General features: G+C 40.6%; 1 protein-coding gene across 10 annotated transcripts in view; it reads left to right on the forward strand.

The window, feature by feature from the left end:
* nrxn3a (neurexin 3a) overlaps positions 1-26150 on the forward strand; it is a 2368971-nt gene that overhangs the window by 1659710 nt on the left and 683111 nt on the right. For 4 of the 10 annotated variants that reach the window (XM_072493600.1, XM_072493601.1, XM_072493607.1 and 1 more), the window contains exon 1: positions 593-1130. The exons of the other annotated variants lie outside the window; for them this stretch is intronic. In XM_072493600.1, the coding sequence (XP_072349701.1) occupies positions 908-1130 (223 nt within the window). In that variant the 5' untranslated portion in view covers positions 593-907. Of the gene's footprint in view, positions 1-592; positions 1131-26150 lie in introns of those variants that run through there. 10 annotated transcript variants of the gene reach the window in all.

Consider the following 26150-nt stretch of genomic DNA (forward strand, 5'->3'; position numbering starts at 1 on the left):
GGGGGGAGGGAGGGAAAAGATAATATGACCCGTATCTGAGACCCCTCCCCTTGAATAAAATCCCTTCCCTACACAGTGCACTCCCTTTCATTGACCTCTTTATTGGAAATGTGTGTATGTGGTGGTGGTGGGGGGGGGGGGGGTATTTAAATGTATCCTCATCCAGAATAGCTGATGACTGTAACCACCCCCCCCCCCCCCCCCCACACACACACACACATAATCCTGTGCGTAGCCTGTGTCACACAACCAAGCGCTCACAGGGTTAAAATTCTTCCTTCTGAGTTGCTGGGGACAGGACTGAAGAGGCTGAAGGAACTAAATAGTTCTGCACTGCATCAGTTAGGAGGAGACTGGTACTGAGAGAGGGGCGTGGGGGTGGTGGGGTGTGGGAGCAGCAAAGGTCTTGACAACCAAGGAGGGGGGGGGTGTTTTTTTTTCTTGTCCTGAATTGTTTTGTCTGCGGCTGGAGTGGAAACATCGTGAGTGTGTCTCCCAGTTTGGATCGAGGTGGTCAAGTCTCCAGCCTGCCTTTCCGTCTCCGGCTGGGAGGAGGGGGAGGGGGGGGGGGGGGGGATGTACAGGACGTAGAACCGGGAGGAGCTGGCGATGCCCAGCAGGCAGGGAGCCCTGCGCCCAGCTCTGCCACCCCACCAGCCACCCCGCAGCAAGTTGAGAGTTGGAGAGCACCCGAAGGATTTGCTTTAAACGCTGTCTCCAGCTGGTGGTGTATTTTATTGGGGTGTTTTTTTCTTTAGGGGGGTGGGTGGGGTGGGGGAGTTGGTTGGTGCTGGAGGAAGATAACGAGCGACTCAGAGAGAGAGAGAGACAGAAGAACATGGGCTGCCTGCCATCATGAGCCTCGCTGCTGGCCCGGGAGAGCCGCCGCGCTGCCGCCCAGCCCACCATGCACCCCAGCATCTTGCTGAGTCTCTCTCCCAGCCACCGGCCCCCTCGCTGCTCGCCCCAGGCGCCCTGGATCTGGTCCCTCGCCCTGGGCTGCATCGCCGGCACCGTGTGGAGCTCCTCGGGCGCCGCCACGCACCATGACCATCACTACCACGGCGGCAAGCAGCACTCGCTGCCCATCTCCATCTACCGCTCGCCGGCGTCTCTGCGGGGCGGCCACGGTGGGTCTGTGTGTGTGTGAGTGAGTGTCTTAGCTCTCTCTCTGTGTATTACTGAATCCACCTTACCTGCTCGAGCAAAAGAAACTTGTCCCCATCCCCTCTCCCTTCCTTCTCCCCCTCCCTGATAAAGTCCACAGATGTGATGTGTTAAATGTTACACTTTTAAAATCAAATGTATGGGAAAGGACACCTTCTTCCCTCACGCTTGCTTGGGTTCTTTCAGTTCTTGCCTGGTGTGCTGTGTGACCAGAGAGTTCAGGAATAGAGAGAAGGGGGAGGGGGGGGGGGGGTCAATTCACCCTGGGATAATTTTCCACTTGGGATATTTTCCCCACCTGGGCTATTTTCCCCACTTGAGATATTTTCCCCACCTGGGATATTTTCCCCACTTGCCTCTGTATCCTCCACACAGCTCTCCCAGAGCAGCAGAATCTTTTCTCGAGTTGGCCAATGTGGCACCCCGGCCCCACAGCCAAAATTGATATTTTCTGAAAAAACAAAAGAAATCAGACACATAAAAGAAATATTTTGCCTTCACCCCTTCCTTCCCTCCCTCCCGGGCAAGCGCAACCCCGGCGGTTCCTCAGATTGGAAATTGAGCATTCCCTGTGTACATTTGGTTTTTTTTTTCAGGAGGGGATGGAGCAAGGCTTGGCAATTTAGAGACTTGAGATTCTTCTTTTTTTTAATTATTAAGTCTGGGGTGGAGTAAGGATGTTAGGGGGAACGATTCTCTATTTGTCCAAAGATGCGCAGGTTAAGTGGATTGGCCATGATAAAGTGTCCCTAATGCCCACTGTTAGGGACTGAGGGGGATAGGACGGGGTGGACCGGGGAGTAGGCACGGGTGGGGTGCTCCTTCGGAGGGTGGGTGCAGACTCGATGGGCTGAATGGCCTCCTTCTGCAGTGTAGGGATTCTCTGGATCTATGCTCATCCCGCGGGGACAGGTCTGCCTCCCACACAGGGCAACGGGTTCACAAACAGCAACACTCCTCCCCAAATCGACGAATCCGTTCCCTTTCATTTGAGCCTGGAGTGAATCAGGCCAGAAGGGTGGCCGTTCGTCCTCCCATGCCTGTGCTTACACCCCACACTGCATTCCCTCCCACCCCCTGCACAGACTGGGAATCATTTTTGTCCTCCCCCCTCTCTCTCTCACCCAGTGAGTCCAGTCCTTTATTTTGGGTGAAATTAACACTGGCATCGCGACCTGTCACTTTCCCGGGGAGTGCAGACCCGATCAGAACTAGTGTGTGTGTGTATGTTTCACAAATAAACAACCCCCCCCCCCCCCCCCCCCACAAAGCCACCCAATTTGGACCCATTAACAAATTCCCTGAAATCAAATGTGTGTCTGCTGGACCATTTGGATTGTATCTCCCCTGTTCCCTTCCCTAACACCCTCTGATTGTTCCATACACACTTTGTGGTTTTAATGCTTTGGAAGAATGGGATTGAAAAATGAAATCTGCTAAGAGAGTCTTAAAATATATATGTTTCTTCTTCATTCTTCTTTTGGTGTGTGTGGGGGAGGGGGGGGGAGTTTCCCCCCCCCCCCCCCCCCCCCCCTGTCGTATGGACAATTGTTTTTTCTTTAACAAATCATATTTGAAATGCACACAGGTAAGATTAACCCTGGCGGTTTCTCAGACTGAAATAGCCGGGAATCAGTACCCTCCCCCCCCCCCCCCCCCAGTCAACTCACTGGGGGAAATGGCTCCCTTACACCAGAGAGTGGGGTTAGGTTGAACAAGCCGCTCAAATCATGCGGCACCAGGGGAGGCCACTCGGCCCATCTTTGAAAGGGCTGCCTCTCCAGCTGGCCTCGCTCCTCTCCCCTCTGGCTGACTCTCTCGGACTCACCCTCTGGACCATCCTATTGGAATGAAGAGACAGGCCAATCTCTGGAGAGTACAGACCTCGGATGTTCTCGGTGGTTGTGAGGGGGCACACTGGGCTGGGGAGGAGGGAGGGAGGTGGGAGGCTTGAGTGGCATGGCTTGGAGGAGACGGGCCGAACGGCCGGCTGTGCGGTGTGTTTGTTTGTCACTGATCTCCATCTGCCCATCCTTGCTCCTGCTGCAATTTGATAACGCCAAATGGGTTAAAATCCGCTCCTTCTCCCAAGATGAGTGTTTTTTTTTAAAAACCTCCTCCAAACTGAAGGTTTGGCTGCAAATTCCAATCATCTTCTAATCCTTCGCCGTTCATTTAGTGTCACTGCCAAACCACCCCCACCCCCTCACACCCCACACCAGTGCAGGATCACCTCGGCAAATGAGTTTGACCCGCTGGGTGGAAATGTAAAATTGTCCATGACAACCTCCAACTCAGTGTGGGCTAATCGGAGCTGATACCAGCTCCCGCTCCGCTGCTAAAATCCTGCTGTTCATGGCTCTGCGCGCTGGGCTGGGGATGGTGCTTGGGCTGGGGCTGGGCAGGGGCTGCGGCTGGGCTGGGGCTGGAGTTGGAGTCAGTCGTTAACCTGCTCACCGAGTCTGCTGCTCAGCTCTGCTTGTCCGGAGCCTGCCACCTGCCTCAGCGCGGAGTGCGCGGACAGACAATTTCTTAACCCTCCTCTGAAAGTGCGAACAGTACAGTTGCAATGCTGATTACTGAGCAGAGAGAGCCCGTGATGCGGTTGGAATGCTGATATGATATCGCCAGTAATCCAGTCACTGTGCTGATTGAATACTGACAGTAATGGAGTTACGATGTTGATTGCATAGTGTCAATAATAGTCATTGTGCTGATTGAATAGTGTCAGTAATACAGTCACTGTGCTGATTGAATAGTGTCAGTAATACAGTCACAATGCTGATTGAATAGTGTCAGTAGTACAGCCACAATGCTGATTGAATAGTGTCAGTAATACAGTCACTGTGCTGATTGAATAGTGTCAGTAATACAGTCTCAATGCTGATTGAATAATGTCAATAATACAGTCACAATGCTGATTGAATAGTGCCAGTAATACAGTCACTGTGCTGATTGAATAGTGTCAGTAATACAGTCTCAATGCTGATTGAATAATGTCAATAATACAGTCACAATGCTGATTGAATAGTGCCAGTAATACAGTCACTGTGCTGATTGAATAGCGTCAGTAATACAGTCACTGTGCTGATTGAATAGTATCAGTAGTACAGCCACAATGCTGATTGAATAGTGCCAGTAATACAGTCTCAATGCTGATTGAATAGTATCAGTAATACAGTCTCAATGCTGATTGAATAGTATCAGTAATACAGTCTCAATGCTGATTGAATAGTGTCAGTAATACAGTCACTGTGCTGATTGAATAGTGTCAGTAATACAGTCACTGTGCTGATTGAATAGTATCAGTAGTACAGCCACAATGCTGATTGAATAGTGCCAGTAATACAGTCTCAATGCTGATTGAATAGTATCAGTAATACAGTCTCAATGCTGATTGAATAGTATCAGTAATACAGTCTCAATGCTGATTGAATAGTGTCAGTAATACAGTCTCAATGCTGATTGAATAGTATCAGTAATACAGTCTCAATGCTGATTGAATAGTATCAGTAATACAGTCTCAATGCTGATTGAATAGTATCAGTAATACAGTCTCAATGCTGATTGAATAGTGTCAGTAATACAGTCACAATGCTGATTGAATAGCGTCAGTAATACAGTCACTGTGCTGATTGAATAGTATCAGTAGTACAGCCACAATGCTGATTGAATAGTGCCAGTAATACAGTCTCAATGCTGATTGAATAGTATCAGTAATACAGTCTCAATGCTGATTGAATAGTATCAGTAATACAGTCTCAATGCTGATTGAATAGTGTCAGTAATACAGTCACTGTGCTGATTGAATAGTGTCAATAATACAGTCACAATGCTGATTGAATAATGTCAATAATACAGTCATTGTGCTGATTGAATAGTGTCAGTAATACAGTCTCAATGCTGATTGAATAATGTCAATAATACAGTCACAATGCTGATTGAATAGTGTCAGTAATACAGTCACAATGCTGATTGAATAGTGCCAGTAATACAGTCACTGTGCTGATTGAATAATGTCAATAATACAGTCAAAATGCTGATTGAATAGTGCCAGTAATACAGTCACTGTGCTGATTGAATAGTGTCAGTAATAGTCATTGTGCTGATTGAATAGCGTCAGTAATACAGTCACTGTGCTGATTGAATAGTGTCAGTAATAGTCATTGTGCTGATTGAATAGCGTCAGTAATACAGTCACTGTGCTGATTGAATAATGTCAATAATACAGTCACAATGCTGATTGAATAGCGTCAGTAATACAGTCACTGTGCTGATTGAATAGTGTCAGTAATACAGTCTCAATGCTGATTGAATAGTGTCAGTAATACAGTCTCAATGCTGATTGAATAGTGTCAGTAATACAGTCACTCTGCTGATTGAATAGTGTCAGTAATACAGTCACTCTGCTGATTGAATAGTGTCAGTAATACAGTCACAATGCTGATTGAATAGTGTCAGTAATACAGTCATTCAGCTGATTGAATAGTGTCAGTAATACAGTCACTCTGCTGATTGAATAGTGTCAGTAATACAGTCACAATGCTGATTGAATAGTGTCAGTAATACAGTCACCATGCTGATTGAATTGTGTCAGTAATACAGTCACAATGCTGATTGGATCATGTCAATAATACAGTCATACTGCTGATTGAATAGTGTCAGTAATATAGTCATTGTGCTGATTGAATAGTGTCAGTAATACAGTCACTCTTCTCATTGAATAGTATCAGTAATACGGTCACTGTGCTGATTAAATAGTGTCAGTAATACAGTCACTGTGCTGATTGAATAGTGTCAGTAGTACAATCACTCTGCTGATTGAATAGTGTCAATAATACAATCATTCTGCTGATTGAATAGTGTTACAAATACAGTCATTCTGCTGATTGAATAATGTCAGTAATACAGTCACTGTGCCGATTGATTAGTGTCAGTAATACAGGCATTCTGCTGATTGAATAGTGTCAGTAATACAGTCACTCTGCTGATTGAATAGTGTCAGTAATACAGTCACTGTGCTGATTGAATAGTGTCAGTAATACAATCACTCTGCTGAATGAATAGTGTCAGTAATACAGTCACTGTTCTAATTGAATAGTGTCAGTAATACAGTCACTGTGCTGATTGAATAGTGTCAGTAATACAGTCACTGCTGATTGAATAGTGTCAGTAATACAGTCACTCTGCTGATTGAATAGTGTCAGTAATATAGTCACTGTGCTGATTGAATAGTGTCAGTAATACAGTCACAATGCTGATTGAATAGTGTCAGTAATACAGTCACTCTGCTGATTGAATAGTGTCAGTAATACAGTCTCTGTTCTAATTGAATAGTGTCAGTATTACAGTCACTGTGCTGATTGAATAGTGTCAGTAATACAGTCACTCTGCTGATTGAATAGTGTCAGTAATACAGTCACTCTGCTGATTGAATAGTGTCAGTAATACAGTCACTGTTCTAATTGAATAGTGTCAGTAATACAGTCACAATGCTGATTGAATCGTGTCGGTAATACAGTCACTGTGCTGATTGAATAGTGTCAGTAATACAGCCACAATGCTGATTGAATAGTGTCAGTAATACAGTCACTGCTGATTGAATAGTGTCAGTAATACAGTCGCTGTGCTGATTGAATAATGTCAGTAATACAGTCACTTTACTGATTGAATAGTGTTAGTAATACAGTCACAGTGCTGATTGAATAATGTCAGTAATACAGTCACTGTGCTGATTTAATAGTGTCAGTAATACAGTCACAATGCTGATTGAATAGTGTCAGTAGTACAGTCACAATGCTGATTGAATAATGTCAGTGATACAGCCACAATGCTGATTGAATAGTGTCAGTAATACAGTTATTCTGCTGATTGAATAGTGTCAGTAATACAGTCACTGTGCTGATTGAATAGTGTCAGTAATACAGTCACTCTGCAGATTGAATAGTGTCAGTAATACAGTCACTGCTGATTGAATAGTGTCAGTAATACAGTCACTGTGCTGATTGAATAGTGTCAGTAATACAGTTTCAATGCTGATTGAATAGTGCCAATAATACACTCACAATGCTGATTGGATAATGTCAGTAATACAGTCATTGTGCAGACTGAATACTGTCAGTAATACAGTCATTCTGCTGATCGAATTGTGTCAGTAATACAGTCACTGTGTTGATTAAATAGTGTCAGTGATACAGTCTCAATGCTGATTGAATAGTGTCAGGAATACAGTCTCGCTGCTGATTGAATGGAGTCAGTAATACAGTCACCATGCTGATTGAATGGTGTCAGTAATACAGTCACAATGCTGATTGGATCGTGTCAATAATACAGTCATTCTGCTGATTGAATAGTGTCAGTAATATAGTCATTGTGCTGATTGAATAGTGTCAGTAATACAGTCACTCTTCTCATTGAATAGTATCAGTAATACGGTCACTGCTGATTAAATAGTGTCAGTAATACAGTCACTGTGCTGATTGAATAGTGTCAGTAGTACAATCACTCTGCTGATTGAATAGTGTCAATAATACAATCATTCTGCTGATTGAATAGTTTCAGTAATACAGTCACTCTGCTGAATGAATAGTGTCAGTAATACAGTCACTGTTCTAATTGAATAGTGTCAGTAATACAGTCACTGTGCTGATTGAATAGTGTCAGTAATACAGTCACTCTGCTGATTGAATAGTGTCAGTAATACAGTCACTCTGCTGATTGAATAGTGTCAGTAATACAGTCACTGTGCTGATTGAATAGTGTCAGTAATACAATCACTCTGCTGAATGAATAGTGTCAGTAATACAGTCACTGTTCTAATTGAATAGTGTCAGTAATACAGTCACTGTGCTGATTGAATAGTGTCAGTAATACAGTCACTCTGCTGATTGAATAGTGTCAGTAATACAGTCACTCAGCTGATTGAATAGTGTCAGTAATATAGTCACTGTGCTGATTGAATAGTGTCAGTAATACAGTCACAATGCTGATTGAATAGTGTCAGTAATACAGTCACTCTGCTGATTGAATAGTGTCAGTAATACAGTCACTGTGCCGGTTGATTAGTGTCAGTAATACAGGCATTCTGCTGATTGAATAGTGTCAGTAATACAGTCACTCTGCTGATTGAATAGTGTCAGTAATACAGTCACTGTGCTGATTGAATAGTGTCAGTAATACAATCACTCTGCTGAATGAATAGTGTCAGTAATACAGTCACTGTTCTAATTGAATAGTGTCAGTAATACAGTCACTGTGCTGATTGAATAGTGTCAGTAATACAGTCACTCTGCTGATTGAATAGTGTCAGTAATACAGTCACTCTGCTGATTGAATAGTGTCAGTAATATAGTCACTGTGCTGATTGAATAGTGTCAGTAATACAGTCACACTGCTGATTGAATAGTGTCAGTAATACAGTCACTCTGCTGATTGAATAGTGTCAGTAATACAGTCACTGTTCTAATTGAATAGTGTCAGTATTACAGTCACTGTGCTGATTGAATAGTGTCAGTAATACAGTCACTCTGCTGATTGAATAGTTTCAGTAATACAGTCACTCTGCTGATTGAATAGTGTCAGTAATACAGTCACTGTTCTAATTGAATAGTGTCAGTAATACAGCCACAATGCTGATTGAATAGTGTCAGTAATACAGTCACTGCTGATTGAATAGTGTCAGTAATACAGTCGCTGTGCTGATTGAATAATGTCAGTAATACAGTCACTTTACTGAGTGAATAGTGTTAGTAATACAGTCACAATGCTGATTGAATAGTGTCAGTAATACAGTCACGGTTCTAATTGAATAGTGTCAGTATTACAGTCACTGTGCTGATTGAATAGTGTCAGTAATACAGTCACTCTGCTGATTGAATAGTGTCAGTAATACAGTCACTGTTCTAATTGAATAGTGTCAGTATTACAGTCACTGTGCTGATTGAATAGTGTCAGTAATACAGTCACTCTGCTGATTGAATAGTTTCAGTAATACAGTCACTCTGCTGATTGAATAGTGTCAGTAATACAGTCACTGTTCTAATTGAATAGTGTCAGTAATACAGCCACAATGCTGATTGAATAGTGTCAGTAATACAGTCACTGCTGATTGAATAGTGTCAGTAATACAGTCGCTGTGCTGATTGAATAATGTCAGTAATACAGTCACTTTACTGAGTGAATAGTGTTAGTAATACAGTCACAATGCTGATTGAATAGTGTCAGTAATACAGTCACTGTTCTAATTGAATAGTGTCAGTATTACAGTCACTGTGCTGATTGAATAGTGTCAGTAATACAGTCACTCTGCTGATTGAATAGTTTCAGTAATACAGTCACTCTGCTGATTGAATAGTGTCAGTAATACAGTCACTGTTCTAATTGAATAGTGTCAGTAATACAGCCACAATGCTGATTGAATAGTGTCAGTAATACAGTCACTGCTGATTGAATAGTGTCAGTAATACAGTCGCTGTGCTGATTGAATAATGTCAGTAATACAGTCACTTTACTGAGTGAATAGTGTTAGTAATACAGTCACAATGCTGATTGAATAATGTCAGTAATACAGTCACTGTGCTGATTTAATAGTGTCAGTAATACAGTCACAATGCTGATTGAATAGTGTCAGTAGTACAGTCACAATGCTGATTGAATAATGTCAGTGATACAGCCACAATGCTGATTGAATAGTGTCAGTAATACAGTCATTCTGCTGATTGAATAGTGTCAGTAATACAGTCACTGTGCTGATTGAATAGTGTCAGTAATACAGTCACTCTGCAGATTGAATAGTGTAAGTAATACAGTCACTGCTGATTGAATAGTGTCAGTAATACAGTCACTGTGCTGATTGAATAGTGTCAGTAATACAGTTTCAATGCTGATTGAATAGTGCCAATAATACACTCACAATGCTGATTGGATAATGTCAGTAATACAGTCATTGTGCAGACTGAATACTGTCAGTAATACATTCATTCTGCTGATCGAATAGTGTCAGTAATACAGTCACTGTGTTGATTAAATAGTGTCAGTGATACAGTCTCAATGCTGATTGAATAGTGTCAGGAATACAGTCTCGCTGCTGATTGAACGGAGTCAGTAATACAGTCACAATGCTGATTGAATAGTGTCAGTAATACTGTCATTTTGCTGATTGATTAAGCGTAGGAATACAGTCACTGTGCTGATTGAATAGTGCCAGTAATACAGCCTGAATGCTGATTAAATAGTGTCAGTAATACAGTCACTGTACTGCTTGAATAGTGTCAGTAATACAGTCCAATGCCAATTGAATAGAGTCAGTGCTACAGCCACAGTGCTGCTTGAATAGTGCCAGTAATACAGTAATACAGTCACTGTGGTAATTCAATAGTGTCAATGATACAGTCTCAATGCTGATTGAATGGTGTCATAATACATAGAACATAGAACATAGAACAATACAGCGCAGTACATGCCCTTCGGCCCACGATGTTGCACCGAAACAAAAGCCATCTAACCTACACAATGCCATTATCATCCATATGTTTATCCAATAAACTTTTAAATGCCCTCAATGTTGGCGAGTTCACTACTGTAGCAGGTAGGGCATTCCACGGCCTCACTACTCTTTGCGTAAAGAACCTACCTCTGACCTCTGTCCTATATCTATTACCCCTCAGTTTAAAGCTATGTCCCCTCGTGCCAGCCATTTCCATCCGCGGGAGAAGGCTCTCACTGTCCACCCTATCCAATCCCTGATCATTTTGTATGCCTCTATTAAGTCTCCTCTTAACCTTCTTCTCTCCAACGAAAACAACCTCAAGTCCATCAGCCTTTCCTCATAAGATTTTCCCTGCATACCAGGCAACATCCTGGTAAATCTCCTCTGCACCCGCTCCAAAGCCTCCACATCCTTCCTATAATGCGGTGACCAGAACTGTACGCAATACTCCAAATGCGGCCGTACCAGAGTTCTGTACAGCTGCAACATGACCTCCTGACTCCGGAACTCAATCCCTCTACCAATAAAGGCCAACACTCCATAGGCCTTCTTCACAACCCTATCAACCTGGGTGGCAACTTTCAGGGATCTATGTACATGGACACCCAGATCCCTCTGCTCATCCACACTTTCAAGAACTTTACCATTAGCCAAATATTCCGCATTCCTGTTATTCCTTCCAAAGTGAATCACCTCACACTTCTCTACATTAAACTCCATTTGCCACCTCTCAGCCCAGCTCTGCAGCTTATCTATATCCCTCTGTAACCTGCTACATCCTTCCACACTATCGACAACACCACCGACTTTAGTATCGTCTGCAAATTTACTCACCCACCCTTCTGCGCCTTCCTCTAGGTCATTGATAAAAATGACAAACAGCAACGGCCCCAGAACAGATCCTTGTGGTACTCCACTTGTGACTGTACTCCATTCTGAACATTTCCCATCAACCACCACCCTCTGTCTTCTTTCAGCTAGCCAATTTCTGATCCACATCTCTAAATCACCCTCAATCCCCAGCCTCCGTATTTTCTGCAATAGCCTACCGTGGGGAACCTTATCAAACGCTTTGCTGAAATCCATATACACTACATCAACTGCTCTACCCTCGTCTACCTGTTCAGTCACCTTCTCAAAGAACTCGATAAGGTTTGTGAGGCATGACCTACCCTTCACAAAGCCATGCTGACTATCCCTGATCATATTATTCCTATCTAGATGATTATAAATCTTGTCTCTTATAATCCCCTCCAAGACTTTACCCACTACAGACGTGAGGCTCACCGGTCTAGAGTTGCCGGGGTTGTCTCTGCTCCCCTTTTTGAACAAAGGGACCACATTTGCTATCCTCCAGTCCTCTGGCACTATTCCTGTAGCCAATGATGACATAAAAATCAAAGCCAAAGGTCCAGCAACCTCTTCCCTGGCCTCCCAGAGAATCCTAGGATAAATCCCATCAGGTCCCGGGGACTTATCTATTTTCAGCCTGTCCAGAATTGCCAACACCTCTTCCCTACGTACCTCAATGCCATCTAATTTATGAGCCTGGGGCTATTCTATTCTATTCTATTAGCCTGCGGCTCAGCATTCTCCTCCACAACATTATCTTTTCCTGAGTGAATACTGACGAAAAATATTCATTTAGTATCTCGCCTATCTCTTCAGACTCCACACACAACTTCCCATCCCTGTCCTTGACTGGTCCTACTCTTTCCCTAGTCATTCGCTTATTCCTGACATACCTATAGAAAGCTTTTGGGTTTTCCTTGATCCTTCCTGCCAAATACTTCTCATGTCCCCTCCTTGCTCGTCTTAGCTCTCTCTTTAGATCCTTCCTCGCTATCTTGTAACTATCCATCGCCCCAACTGAAACTTCACACCTCATCTTCACATAGGCCTCCTTCTTCCTCTTAACAAGAGATTCCACTTCTTTGGTAAACCACGGTTCCCTCGCTCGGCGCCTTCCTCCCTGCCTGACCGGTACATACTTATCAAGAACACGCAGTAGCTGATCCTTGAACAAGCTCCACTTATCCAGTGTGCCCAACACTTGCAGCCTACTTCTCCACCTTATCCCCCCAAGTCACATCTAATGGCATCATAATTGCCCTTCCCCCAGCTATAACTCTTGCCCTGCGGTGTATACTTATCCCTTTCCATCATTAACGTAAACGTCATCGAATTGTGGTCACTGTCCCCAAAGTGCTCTCCTACCTCCAAATCCAACACCTGGCCTGGTTCATTACCCAAACCCAAATCCAACGTGGCCTCGCCTCTTGTTGGCCTGTCAACAAACTGTGTCAGGAAACCCTCCTGCACACACTGTACAAAAAACGATCCATCTAATGTACTCGAACTATATCTTTTCCAGTCAATATTTGGAAAGTTAAAGTCTCCCATAATAACTACCCTGTTACTTTCGCTCTTATCCAGGATCATCCTCGCCATCCTTTCCTCTACATCCCTAGAACTATTTGGAGGTCTATAGAAGACTCCCAACAGTGTGACCTCTCCTTTCATGTTTCTAACCTCAGCCCATACTACCTCGGAAGATGAGTCCCCATCTAGCATCCTCTCAGCCACCGTAATACTGCTCTTGACTAGCAGCGCCACACCTCCCCCTCTTTTGCCTCCTTCTCTGAGCTTACTAAAACACCTAAACCCCGGAACCTGCAACATCCATTCCTGTCCCTGCTCTATCCATGTCTCTGAAATGGCCACAACATCGAAGTCCCAGGTACCAACCCATGCTGCCAGTTCCCCTACCTTATTTCATCTACTCCTGGCATTGAAGTAGACACACTTCAAACCACCTACCTGAACACTGGCCCCCTCCTGCGACGTCAAATCTGAGCTCCTGACCTCTATACTCTCATTCTCCCTTACCCTAAAACTACAATCCAGGTTCCCATGCCCCTGCTGCATTAGTTTAAACCCCCCAAAAGAGCACTAACAAATCTCCCCCCCCAGGATATTTGTGCCCCTCAGGTTCAGATGTAGACCATCCTGTCTGTAGAGGTCCCACCTTCCCCAGAAAGAGCCCCAGTTATCCAGAAATCTGAATCCCTCCCGCCTGCACCATCCCTGTAGCCACGTGTTTAATTGCTCTCACTCCCTATTCCTCATCTCACTATCACGTGGCACGGGCAACAACCCAGAGATAACAACTCTGTTTGTTCTAGTTCTGAGCTTCCATCCTAGCTCCCTGAAAGCCTGCCTGACATCCTTATCCCCTTTCCTACCTATGTCGTTAGTGCCAATGTGGACCACGACTTGGGGCTGCTCCCCCTCCCCCTTAAGGATTCGGAAAACACGATCCGAGACATCGATTGAATAGTGTCAGCAATACAGTCTCAATGCTGATTGAATAATGTCAATAATACAGTCATTGTGCTGATTGAATAATATCAGTAACACAGTCACTGTGCTGATTGAATAATGTCTGTAATGCAGTCACTGTGGTGATTGAATAGTGTCAGTAATACGGTCACATTGCTGATTGAATAATGTCAGTAATACAGTCCAAATGCTGATTGAATAGTGTCAGTAATACAGTCACAATGCTGATTGAATAATGTCAGTAATACAGTCACAATGCTGATTGAATAGTGTCAGTAATACAGTCACTGCTGATTGAATAGTGTCAGTAATACAGTCACAATGCTGGTTGAATAATGTCAGTAATACAGTCCAAATGCTGATTGAATAGTGTCAGTAATACAGTCACAATGCTGATTGAATAATGTCAGTAATACAGTCACTGAGCGAATTGAATAGTGTCGGTAATACAGTCACAATGCTGATTGAATAGTGTCAGCAATACAGTCACAACGCTGATTGAATAATGTCAGTTATACATTCACAATGCTGATTGAATAGTGTCAGTAATACAGTCACAATGCTGATTGAATAGTGTCAGTAATACAGTCCAAATGCTGATTGAATAGTGTCAGTAATACAGTCACAATGCTGATTGAATAATGTCAGTAATACAGTCACTGAGCGAATTGAATAGTGTCGGTAATACAGTCACAATGCTGATTGAATAGTGTCAGCAATACAGTCACAATGCTGATTGAATAATGTCAGTAATACCGTCACAATGCGGATTGAATAGTGTCAGTAATACAGTCTCAATGCTGAATAAATACTGTCAGTAATACAGTCACAGTGCTGATTGAATAGTGTCAGTAATACAGTCACAATGCTGATTGAATAGTGTCAGTTATACAGTCATTATGCTGATTGAATTGTGTAAGTAATTAATTCACAATGCTGATTGAATAGTGCCAGTAATACTGTCACAGAGCTGATTGAATTGTGTCAATAAAAGAGTTACAATGCTGATTGAATAGTGTCAGTAATAGCCACAATGCTGTTTGAATAATGTTAGTATTACAGACACTGAGCTGATTGAGTAGTGCCAGTAATACAGTCTCAATGCTGATTGAATAGTGCCAGTAATACAGTCACTATGCTGATTGAATTGTGTCAGTAATACAGTCACAATGCTTATTGAATCGTGTCAGTAATACAGTCACAATGCTTATTGAATAGTGTCAGTAATACAGTCACAGTGCTGATTGAATAGTTTCAGTAATACAGTCACAATGCTGATTAAATAGTGTCAGTAATACAGTCACAATGCTGATTAAATAGTGTCAGTTATACATTCACAATGCTGATTAAATAGTGTCAGTAATACAGTCACTATGCTGATTGAATAGTGTCAGTAATACAGTCACAGTGCTGATTGAATAGTGTCAGTAATACAGTCACTGTGCTGATTGAATAGTGTCAGTAATACAGTCACAGTGCTGATTGAATCATGTTCGTAATACAGGCAATGCTGATTGAATAGTGTCAGTAATACAGTCACACTGCTGATTGAATAGTGTTAGTAATACAGTCCCAATGCTGATTAAATAGTGTCAGTAACACAGTCACTCTGCTGATTGAATAGTGTCAGTAATACAGTCACAATCGTGATTGAATAGTGTCAGTAATACAGTCATTGTGCTGATTGAATAGTGTCTGTAATACAGTCACAATCGTGATTGAATAGTGTCAGTAATACAGTCATTGTGCTGATTGAATAGTGTCTGTAATTAATTCACAATGCTGATTGAATAGTGTCAGTAATACAGTCGCTGTGCTGATTGAATAGTGTCAGTAATACAGTCACAGTGCTGATTGTATAGTGTCAGTAATACAGTCACAATGCTGATTAAATAGTGCCAGTAATGCAGTCACAGTGCTGATTGAATAGTGTCAGTAATACAGTCACTGTGCTGATTGGATAGTGTCAGTAATACAGTCACAGTGCTGATTGAATAGTGCCAGTAATAGTCACAATGCTGATTAAATAGAGTCAGTAATACAGTCACAATGCTGATTAAATAGTGCCAGTAATAGTCACAATGCTGATTAAATAGAGTCAGTAATACAGTCATAGTGCTGATTAAATAGCGCCAGTAATACAGTCACAATGCTGATTAAATAGAGTCAGTAATACAGTCACAGTGCTGATTGAATAGTGTCAGTAATACAGTCACTGTGCTGATTGAATAGTGTCAGTTATACAGTCACTCTGCTGATTGAATAGTGCCAGTAATACAGTCACTGTGCTGATTGAATAGTGTCAGTAATAGAGGCACTCTGCTGATTGAATAGTGTCAGTTATACAGTCATTGTGCTGATTGAATAGTGTCAGTACCACAGTCACTCTGCTGATTGAATAGTGTCAGTAATACAGTCACTGTGCTGATTGAATTGTGTCAGTAATACAGTCACTCTGCTGATTGAATAGTGTCAGTAATACAGTCACTGTGCTGATTGAATAGTGTCAGTAATACAGTCGCTGTGCTGATTGAATAGTGTCAGTAATACAGTCACAATGCTGATTGAATAATGTCAGTAATACAGTCACAATGCTGATTGAATAGTGTCAGTAATACAGTCACTGCTGATTGAATAGTGTCAGTAATACAGTCACAATGCTGGTTGAATAATGTCAGTAATACAGTCCAGATGCTGATTGAATAGTGTCAGTAATACAGTCACAATGCTGATTGAATAATGTCAGTAATACAGTCACTGAGCGAATTGAATAGTGTCGGTAATACAGTCACAATGCTGATTGAATAGTGTCAGCAATACAGTCACAACGCTGATTGAATAATGTCAGTTATACATTCACAATGCTGATTGAATAGTGTCAGTAATACAGTCACAATGCTGATTGAATAGTGTCAGTAATACAGTCCAAATGCTGATTGAATAGTGTCAGTAATACAGTCACAATGCTGATTGAATAATGTCAGTAATACAGTCACTGAGCGAATTGAATAGTGTCGGTAATACAGTCACAATGCTGATTGAATAGTGTCAGCAATACAGTCACAATGCTGATTGAATAATGTCAGTAATACCGTCACAATGCGGATTGAATAGTGTCAGTAATACAGTCTCAATGCTGAATAAATACTGTCAGTAATACAGTCACAGTGCTGATTGAATAGTGTCAGTAATACAGTCACAATGCTGATTGAATAGTGTCAGTTATACAGTCATTATGCTGATTGAATTGTGTAAGTAATTAATTCACAATGCTGATTGAATAGTGCCAGTAATACTGTCACAGAGCTGATTGAATTGTGTCAATAAAAGAGTTACAATGCTGATTGAATAGTGTCAGTAATAGCCACAATGCTGTTTGAATAATGTTAGTATTACAGACACTGAGCTGATTGAGTAGTGCCAGTAATACAGTCTCAATGCTGATTGAATAGTGCCAGTAATACAGTCACTATGCTGATTGAATAGTGTCAGTAATACAGTCACAATGCTTATTGAATCGTGTCAGTAATACAGTCACAATGCTTATTGAATAGTGTCAGTAATACAGTCACAGTGCTGATTGAATAGTTTCAGTAATACAGTCACAATGCTGATTAAATAGTGTCAGTAATACAGTCACAATGCTGATTAAATAGTGTCAGTAATACAGTCACAGTGCTGATTGAATAGTGTCAGTAATACAGTCAAAATGCTGATTGAATAGTGTCAGTTATACAGTCATTGTGCTGATTGAATTGTGTAAGGAATACAGTCACAATGCTGATTGAATAGTGTCAGTAATACAGTCATTGTGCTGATTGAATAATGTCAGTAATTAATTCACAATGCTGATTGCATGGTGTCAGTAATAGTCACAATGCTGATTGAAAACTCTCAGTGATACAGTCACTGTGCTGATTGAATAATGTTAGTAATACAGTCACTGAGCGAATTGAATAGTGTCGGTAATACAGTCACAATGCTGATTGAATAGTGTCAGCAATACAGTCACAATGCTGATTGAATAATGTCAGTTATACATTCACAATGCTGATTGAATAGTGTCAGTAATACAGTCACAATGCGGATTGAATAGTGTCAGTAATACAGTCTCAATGCTGATTAAATAGTGTCAGTAATACAGTCAAAGTGCTGATGGAATAGTGTCAGTAATACAGTCACAATGCTGATTGAATAGTGTCAGTAATACAGTCACTGTGCTGATTGAATAGTGTCAGTAATACAGTCACAGTGCTGATTGAATCATGTTCGTAATACAGGCAATGCTGATTGAATAGTGTCAGTAATACAGTCACACTGCTGATTGAATAGTGTTAGTAATACAGTCCCAATGCTGATTAAATAGTGTCAGTAACACAGTCTCTCTGCTGATTGAATAGTGTCAGTAATACAGTCACAATCGTGATTGAATAGTGTCAGTAATACAGTCATTGTGCTGATTGAATAGTGTCTGTAATACAGTCACAATCGTGATTGAATAGTGTCAGTAATATAGTCATTGTGCTGATTGAATAGTGTCTGTAATTAATTCACAATGCTGATTGAATAGTGTCAGTAATACAGTCGCTGTGCTGATTGAATAGTGTCAGTAATACAGTCACAGTGCTGATTGTATAGTGTCAGTAATACAGTCACAATGCTGATTAAATAGTGCCAGTAATGCAGTCACAGTGCTGATTGAATAGTGTCAGTAATACAGTCACTGTGCTGATTGGATAGTGTCAGTAATACAGTCACAGTGCTGATTGAATAGTGCCAGTAATAGTCACAATGCTGATTAAATAGAGTCAGTAATACAGTCACAATGCTGATTAAATAGAGTCAGTAATACAGGCACAGTGCTGATTGAATAGTGTCAGTAATACAGTCACAATGCTGATTAAATAGTGTCAGTAATACAGTCACAGTGCTGATTGAATAGTGCCAGTAATAGTCACAATGCTGATTAAATAGAGTCAGTAATACAGTCACAGTGCTGATTAAATAGCGCCAGTAATACAGTCACAATGCTGATTAAATAGAGTCAGTAATACAGTCACAGTGCTGATTGAATAGTGTCAGTAATACAGTCACTGTGCTGATTGAATAGTGTCAGTTATACAGTCACTGTGCTGATTGAATAGTGCCAGTAATACAGTCACTGTGCTGATTGAATAGTGTCAGTAATAGAGGCACTCTGCTGATTGAATAGTGTCAGTTATACAGTCATTGTGCTGATTGAATAGTGTCAGTAACACAGTCACTCTGCTGATTGAATAGTGTCAGTAATACAGTCACTGTGCTGATTGAATTGTGTCAGTAATACAGTCACTCTGCTGATTGAATAGTGTCAGTAATACAGTCACTGTGCTGATTGAATTGTGTCAGTAATACAGTCACTCTGCTCATTGAATAGTGTCAGTAATACAGTCACTGTGCTGATTGAATAATGTCAGTAATACAGTCACTGTGCTGATTGATTAGTGTCAGTAATACAGTCAATCTGCTGATTGAATAGTGTCAGTTATACAGTCACTGCTGATTGAATAGTGTCAGTAATACAGTCACTGTGCTGATTGAATAGTGTCAGTAATACAGTCACTCTGCTGATTGAATATTGTCAGTAATACAGTCACTCTGCTGATTGAATATTGTCAGTTATACAGTCACTGTTGACTGAATAGTGTCAGTAATACAGTCACTGTGCTGATTGAATAGTGTCAGTAATACAGTCGCTGTGCTGATTGAATAGTGTCAGTAATACAGGCATTCTGCTGATTGATAAGTGTCAGTAATACAGTCACTGTGCTGATTGAATAGTGTCAGTAATACAGTCACTGCTGATTGAATAGTGCCAGTAATTAATTCACAATGCTGATTAAATAGTGTCAGTAATACAGTCACAGTGCTGATTGAATCATGTTCGTAATACAGTCAATGCTGATTGAATAGTGTCAGTAATACATTCACTGTGCTGATTGAATAGTGTCAGTAATACAGTCACCCTGCTGATTGAGTAGTGTCAGTAATACAGTCACTCTGCTGATTGAATAGTGTCAGTAATTAAGTCACTCTGCTGATTGAATAGTTTCAGTAATACAGTCACTGTGCTGATTGAATAGTGTCAGCAATTTCTTCACAATGCTGATTAAATAGTGTCAGTAATACAGTCAGTGCTGATTGAATAGTGTCAGAAAAACAGCCACAGCGCTGTTTGAATTGTGTCAGTAAAAGAGTTACAATGCTGATTAAATAGTATCAGTAATACGGTCACTGTGCTGATTGAATAGTGTCAGTAATACAGTCACTGTGCTGATTGAATAGTGTCAGTAGTACAATCACTGTGCTGATTGAATAGTGTCAGTAATACAGTCACTGTGCTGATTGAATAGTGTCAGTAGTACAATCACTGTGCTGATTGAATAGTGTCAGTAAAAGAGTTACAATGCTGATTGAATAGTGTCTGTTATACAGTCACTGTGCTGATTGAATAGTGTCAGCAATTAATTCACAATGCTGATTAAATAGTGTCAGTAATACAGTCAGTGCTGATTGAATAGTGTCAGTAAAACAGCCACAGTGCTGTTTGAATTGTGTCAGTAAAAGAGTTACAATGATGATTGAATAGTGCCAGTAATACAGTCACTGTGCTGATTGAATAGTGTCAGTAAAACAGTCACAGTGCGGATTGAATTGTGTCAGTAATACAGTCACAATGCTTATTGAATAGTGTCTGTAATATAGTCACTGTGCTGATTGAATAATGTCAGTTGTACATTCACAATGCTGATTAAATAGTGTCAGTTACACATTCACAATGCTGATTAAATAGTGGCAGTAATACAGTCACAGTGCTGATTGAATAGATTCAGTAATACAGTCACAATGCTGATTAAATAGTGTCAGTAATACAGTCACAATGCTGATTAAATAGTGTCAGTTATACATTCACAATGATGATTAAATAGTGTCAGTAATACAGTCACTCTGCTGATTGAATAGTGTCAGTAATACAGTCACAGTGCTGATTGAATAGTGTCAGTAATACAGTCACAATGCTTATTGAATAGTGTCAGTTATACATTCACAATGCTGATTAAATAGTGTCAGTATTACAGTCACAGTGCTGATTGAATAGTGTCAGTAATACAGTCAAAATGCTGATTGAATAGTGTCAGTTATACAGTCATTGTGCTGATTGAATTGTGTAAGGAATACAGTCACAATGCTGATTGAATAGTGTCAGTAATACAGTCATTGTGCTGATTGAATAATGTCAGTAATTAATTCACAATGCTGATTGCATGGTGTCAGTAATAGTCACAATGCTGATTGAAAACTGTCAGTGATACAGTCACTGTGCTGATTGAATAATGTTAGTAATACAGTCACTGAGCGAATTGAACAGTGTCGGTAATACAGTCACAATGCTGATTGAATAGTGTCAGCAATACAGTCACAATGCTGATTGAATAATGTCAGTTATACATTCACAATGCTGATTGAATAGTGTCAGTAATACAGTCACAATGCGGATTGAATAGTGTCAGTAATACAGTCTCAATGCTGACTAAATAGTGTCAGTAATACAGTCACAGTGCTGATGGAATAGTGTCAGTAATACAGTCACAATGCTGATTGAATAGTGTCAGTAATACAGTCACTGTGCTGATTGAATAGTGTCAGTAATACAGTCACAGTGCTGATTGAATCATGTTCATAATACAGGCAATGCTCATTGAATAGTGTCAGTAATACAGTCACACTGCTGATTGAATAGTGTTAGTAATAAAGTCCCAATGCTGATTAAATAGTGTCAGTAACACAGTCACTCTGTTGATTGAATAGTGTCAGTAATACAGTCACAATCGTGATTGAATAGTGTCAGTAATACAGTCATTGTGCTGATTGAATAGTGTCTGTAATACAGTCACAATCGTGATTGAATAGTGTCAGTAATACAGTCATTGTGCTGATTGAATAGTGTCTGTAATTAATTCACAATGCTGATTGAATAGTGTCAGTAATACAGTCGCTGTGCTGATTGAATAGTGTCAGTAATACAGTCACCGTGCTGATTGAATAGTGTCAGTAATACAGTCACAATGCTGATTAAATAGTGCCAGCAATGCAGTCACAGTGCTGATTGAATAGTGTCAGTAATACAGTCACTGTGCTGATTGGATAGTGTCAGTAATACAGTCACAGTGCTGATTGAATATTGCCAATAATAGTCACAATGCTGATTAAATAGAGTCAGTAATACAGTCACAATGCTGATTAAATAGAGTCAGTAATACAGTCACAGTGCTGATTGAATAGTGTCAGTAATACAGTCACAATGCTGATTAAATAGTGTCAGTAATACAGTCACAGTGCTAATTGAATAATGCCAGTAATAGTCACAATGCTGATTAAATAGAGTCAGTAATACAGTCACAGTGCTGATTAAATAGCGCCAGTAATACAGTCACAATGCTGATTAAATAGAGTCAGTAATACAGTCACAGTGCTGATTGAATAGTGTCAGTAATACAGTCACTGTGCTGATTGAATAGTGTCAGTTATACAGTCACTCTGCTGATTGAATAGTGCCAGTAATACAGTCACTGTGCTGATTGAATAGTGTCAGTAATAGAGGCACTCTGCTGATTGAATAGTGTCAGTTATACAGTCATTGTGCTGATTGAATAGTGTCAGTAACACAGTCACTCTGCTGATTGAATAGTGTCAGTAATACAGTCACTGTGCTGATTGAATTGTGTCAGTAATACAGTCACTCTGCTGATTGAATAGTGTCAGTAATACAGTCACTGTGCTGATTGATTAGTGTCAGTAATACAGTCAATCTGCTGATTGAATAGTGTCAGTTATACAGTCACTGCTGATTGAATAGTGTCAGTAATACAGTCACTGTGCTGATTGAATAGTGTCAGTAATACAGTCACTCTGCTGATTGAATATTGTCAGTAATACAGTCACAGTGCTGATTGAATATTGTCAGTTATACAGTCACTGCTGATTGAATAGTGTCAGTAATACAGTCACCGTGCTGATTGAATAGTGTCAGTAATACAGTCGCTGTGCTGATTGAATAGTGTCAGTAATTCAGGCATTCTGCTGATTGAATAGTGTCAGTAATACAGTCACTGTGCTGATTGAATAGTGTCAGTAATACAGTCACAGTGCTGATTGAATCATGTTCGTAATACAGTCAATGCTGATTGAATAGTGTCAGTAATACAGTCACTGTGCTGATTGAATAGTGTCAGTAATACAGTCACTCTGCTGATTGAGTAGTGTCAGTAATACAGTCACTCTGCTGATTGAATAGTGTCAGTAATTAAGTCACTCTGCTGATTGAATAGTTTCAGCAATACAGTCACTGTGCTGATTAAATAGTGTCAGCGTTTTCTTCACAATGCTGATTAAATAGTGTCAGTAATACAGTCAGTGCTGATTGAATAGTGTCAAAAAAACAGCCACAGCGCTGTTTGAATTGTGTCAGTAAAAGAGTTACAATGCTGATTAAATAGTATCAGTAATATAGTCACTGTGCTGATTGAATAGTGTCAGTAATACAGTCACTGTGCTGATTGAATAGTGTCAGTAGTACAATCACTGTGCTGATTGAATAGTGTCAGTAAAAGAGTTACAATGCTGATTGAATAGTGTCAGTTATACAGTCACTGTGCTGATTGAATAGTGTCAGTAATACAGTCACTGTGCTGATTGAATAATGTCAATAATACAGTCACAATGCTGATTAAATAGTGCCAGTAATACAGTCACTGTGCTGATTGAATAGTGTCAGTAATACAGTCACTGTGCTGATTGAATAGTGTCAGTAATACAGTCGCTGTGCTGATTGAATAGTGTCAGTAATACAGGCATTCTGCTGATTGAATAGTGTCAGTAATACAGTCACTGTGCTGATTGAATAGTGTCAGTAATACAGTCACAGTGCTGATTGAATCATGTTCGTAATACAGTCAATGCTGATTGAATAGTGTCAGTAATACAGTCACTGTGCTGATTGAATAGTGTCAGTAATTAAGTCACTCTGCTGATTGAATAGTTTCAGTAATACAGTCACTGTGCTGATTGAATAGTGTCAGCATTTTCTTCACAATGCTGATTAAATAGTGTCAGTAATACAGTCAGTGCTGATTGAATAGTGTCAGAAAAACAGCCACAGCGCTGTTTGAATTGTGTCAGTAAAAGAGTTACAATGCTGATTAAATAGTATCAGTAATACAGACACTGTGCTGATTGAATAGTGTCAGTAATACAGTCACTGTGCTGATTGAATAGTGTCAGTAGTACAATCACTGTGCTGATTGAATAGTGTCAGTAAAAGAGTTACAATGCTGATTGAATAGTGTCAGTTATACAGTCACTGTGCTGATTGAATAGTGTCAGTAATACAGTCACTGTGCTGATTGAATAATGTCAATAATACAGTCACAATGCTGATTAAATAGTGTCAGTAATACAGTCACTGTGCTGTTTGAATTGTGTCAGTAAAAGAGTTACAATGCTGATTGAATAGTGCCAGTAATACAGTCACTGTGCTGATTGAATAGTGTCAGTAAAACAGTCACTGTGCTGATTGAATTGTGTCAGTAATACAGTCACTGTGCTGATTGAATAGTGTCAGTAAAACAGTCACAGTGCGGATTGAATAGTGTCAGTAATACAATCACAATGCTGATTGAATAGTGTCAGTAATACAGTCACTGCTGATTGAATACTGTCAGTAATACAGTCACTATGCTGATTGAATAGTTTCAGCAGCACAGTCACAGTGCTGTTGAATAGTGTCAGGAATACAGTCCCAAAGCTGATTGACTAGTATCATTAATACACTCACAATTCTGATTGAATAGCATTAGAAATACAGCCACAATGCTGATTGAATCGTATTGGTAATAATAATAATCTTTATTAGTGTCACAAGTAGGTTTACATTAACACTGCAATGAAGTTACTGTGAAAATTCCCTAGTCGTCATCATCCAGCGCCTGTTCGGGTACACAGAGGGAGAATTCAATATGTCCAATTCATCTAACAAGCACGTCTTTCAGAACTTGTTGGAGGAGACCGGAGCACCCGAAGGATACCCACGCAGACATGGGGAGAACGTGCAGACTCCGTACAGACAGTGACCTATGCGGGAATCGAACCTGGGACCTTGCCGATGTGAAACACAGTGCTAACCACTGTGTACCATGCCAAGGCTGATCAAATAGAGTCAGAAATACAGCCACAATACTGATTGAATTGTGTCAATATTACAGACATTGTGCTGATTGAATAGAGTCCGGAGTACAGTCACAATGCTGATTGAATAGTGTTGGTAATAAAGTCACCATTGTGATTGATTGAATTGTGTTAGGAATACAGTCACAATGCAGATTGAATAGAGTCAGTAATACAGTCATAGTTCTGATTCAATAGTGCCAGGAATGGGGCAGCACGGAGGTGCAGCGGTTAGCACTGCTGTCTTGTGACGCCAAGGACCCAGCTTCAATACAGGCCTTGGGTTGCAGTCCGCGTGGTGTTTGCTCATTCCCCCCATGTGTATATGGGTCTCATCCCCACCAACTAAAGACGTGCAGGTTAGGTAGATTAGCTGCGTTAAATTGTCCCTCATATGGAAAAATTTTTACAAATAAAAGTGCCAGGAATACAGTCAAAGTGCTGATTCAATAGTGTCATAAATACAGTCATAATGCTGATTGAATAGAGTCAATAATGCAGTCACAGTGCTGATTGAATAGAGTCAGTAATACAGTCACTGCACTGATTGATAGAGTCAATAATACAGTCATAATGCTGATTGAATAGTGTCTAATACAGTTACAATGCTGATTGAATAGAGTCGGTAATAGTCACAGTGCTGAATGAATACTGTCAGTAATACAGTCACAGCGTTGATTGAATAGTGTTAGTAATACAGTCACAATTCGTATTGAAAAGTGTGAGTAATACAATTACAATGCTAATTGAATAGTACCAGGTATACAGTCACTGTGCTGATTGACAGAGTCAGTGATATAGTCACAGTGCTGATTGAATAGTGTTGGTAATAAAGTCACAATTGTGATAGAATAGTGTTAGGAACACAGTCACAATGCTGATTGAATAGATT

Source organism: Scyliorhinus torazame, chromosome 2, assembly GCF_047496885.1.
Source record: "Scyliorhinus torazame isolate Kashiwa2021f chromosome 2, sScyTor2.1, whole genome shotgun sequence".
Classification (NCBI taxonomy): Eukaryota; Metazoa; Chordata; class Chondrichthyes; order Carcharhiniformes; family Scyliorhinidae; genus Scyliorhinus; species Scyliorhinus torazame.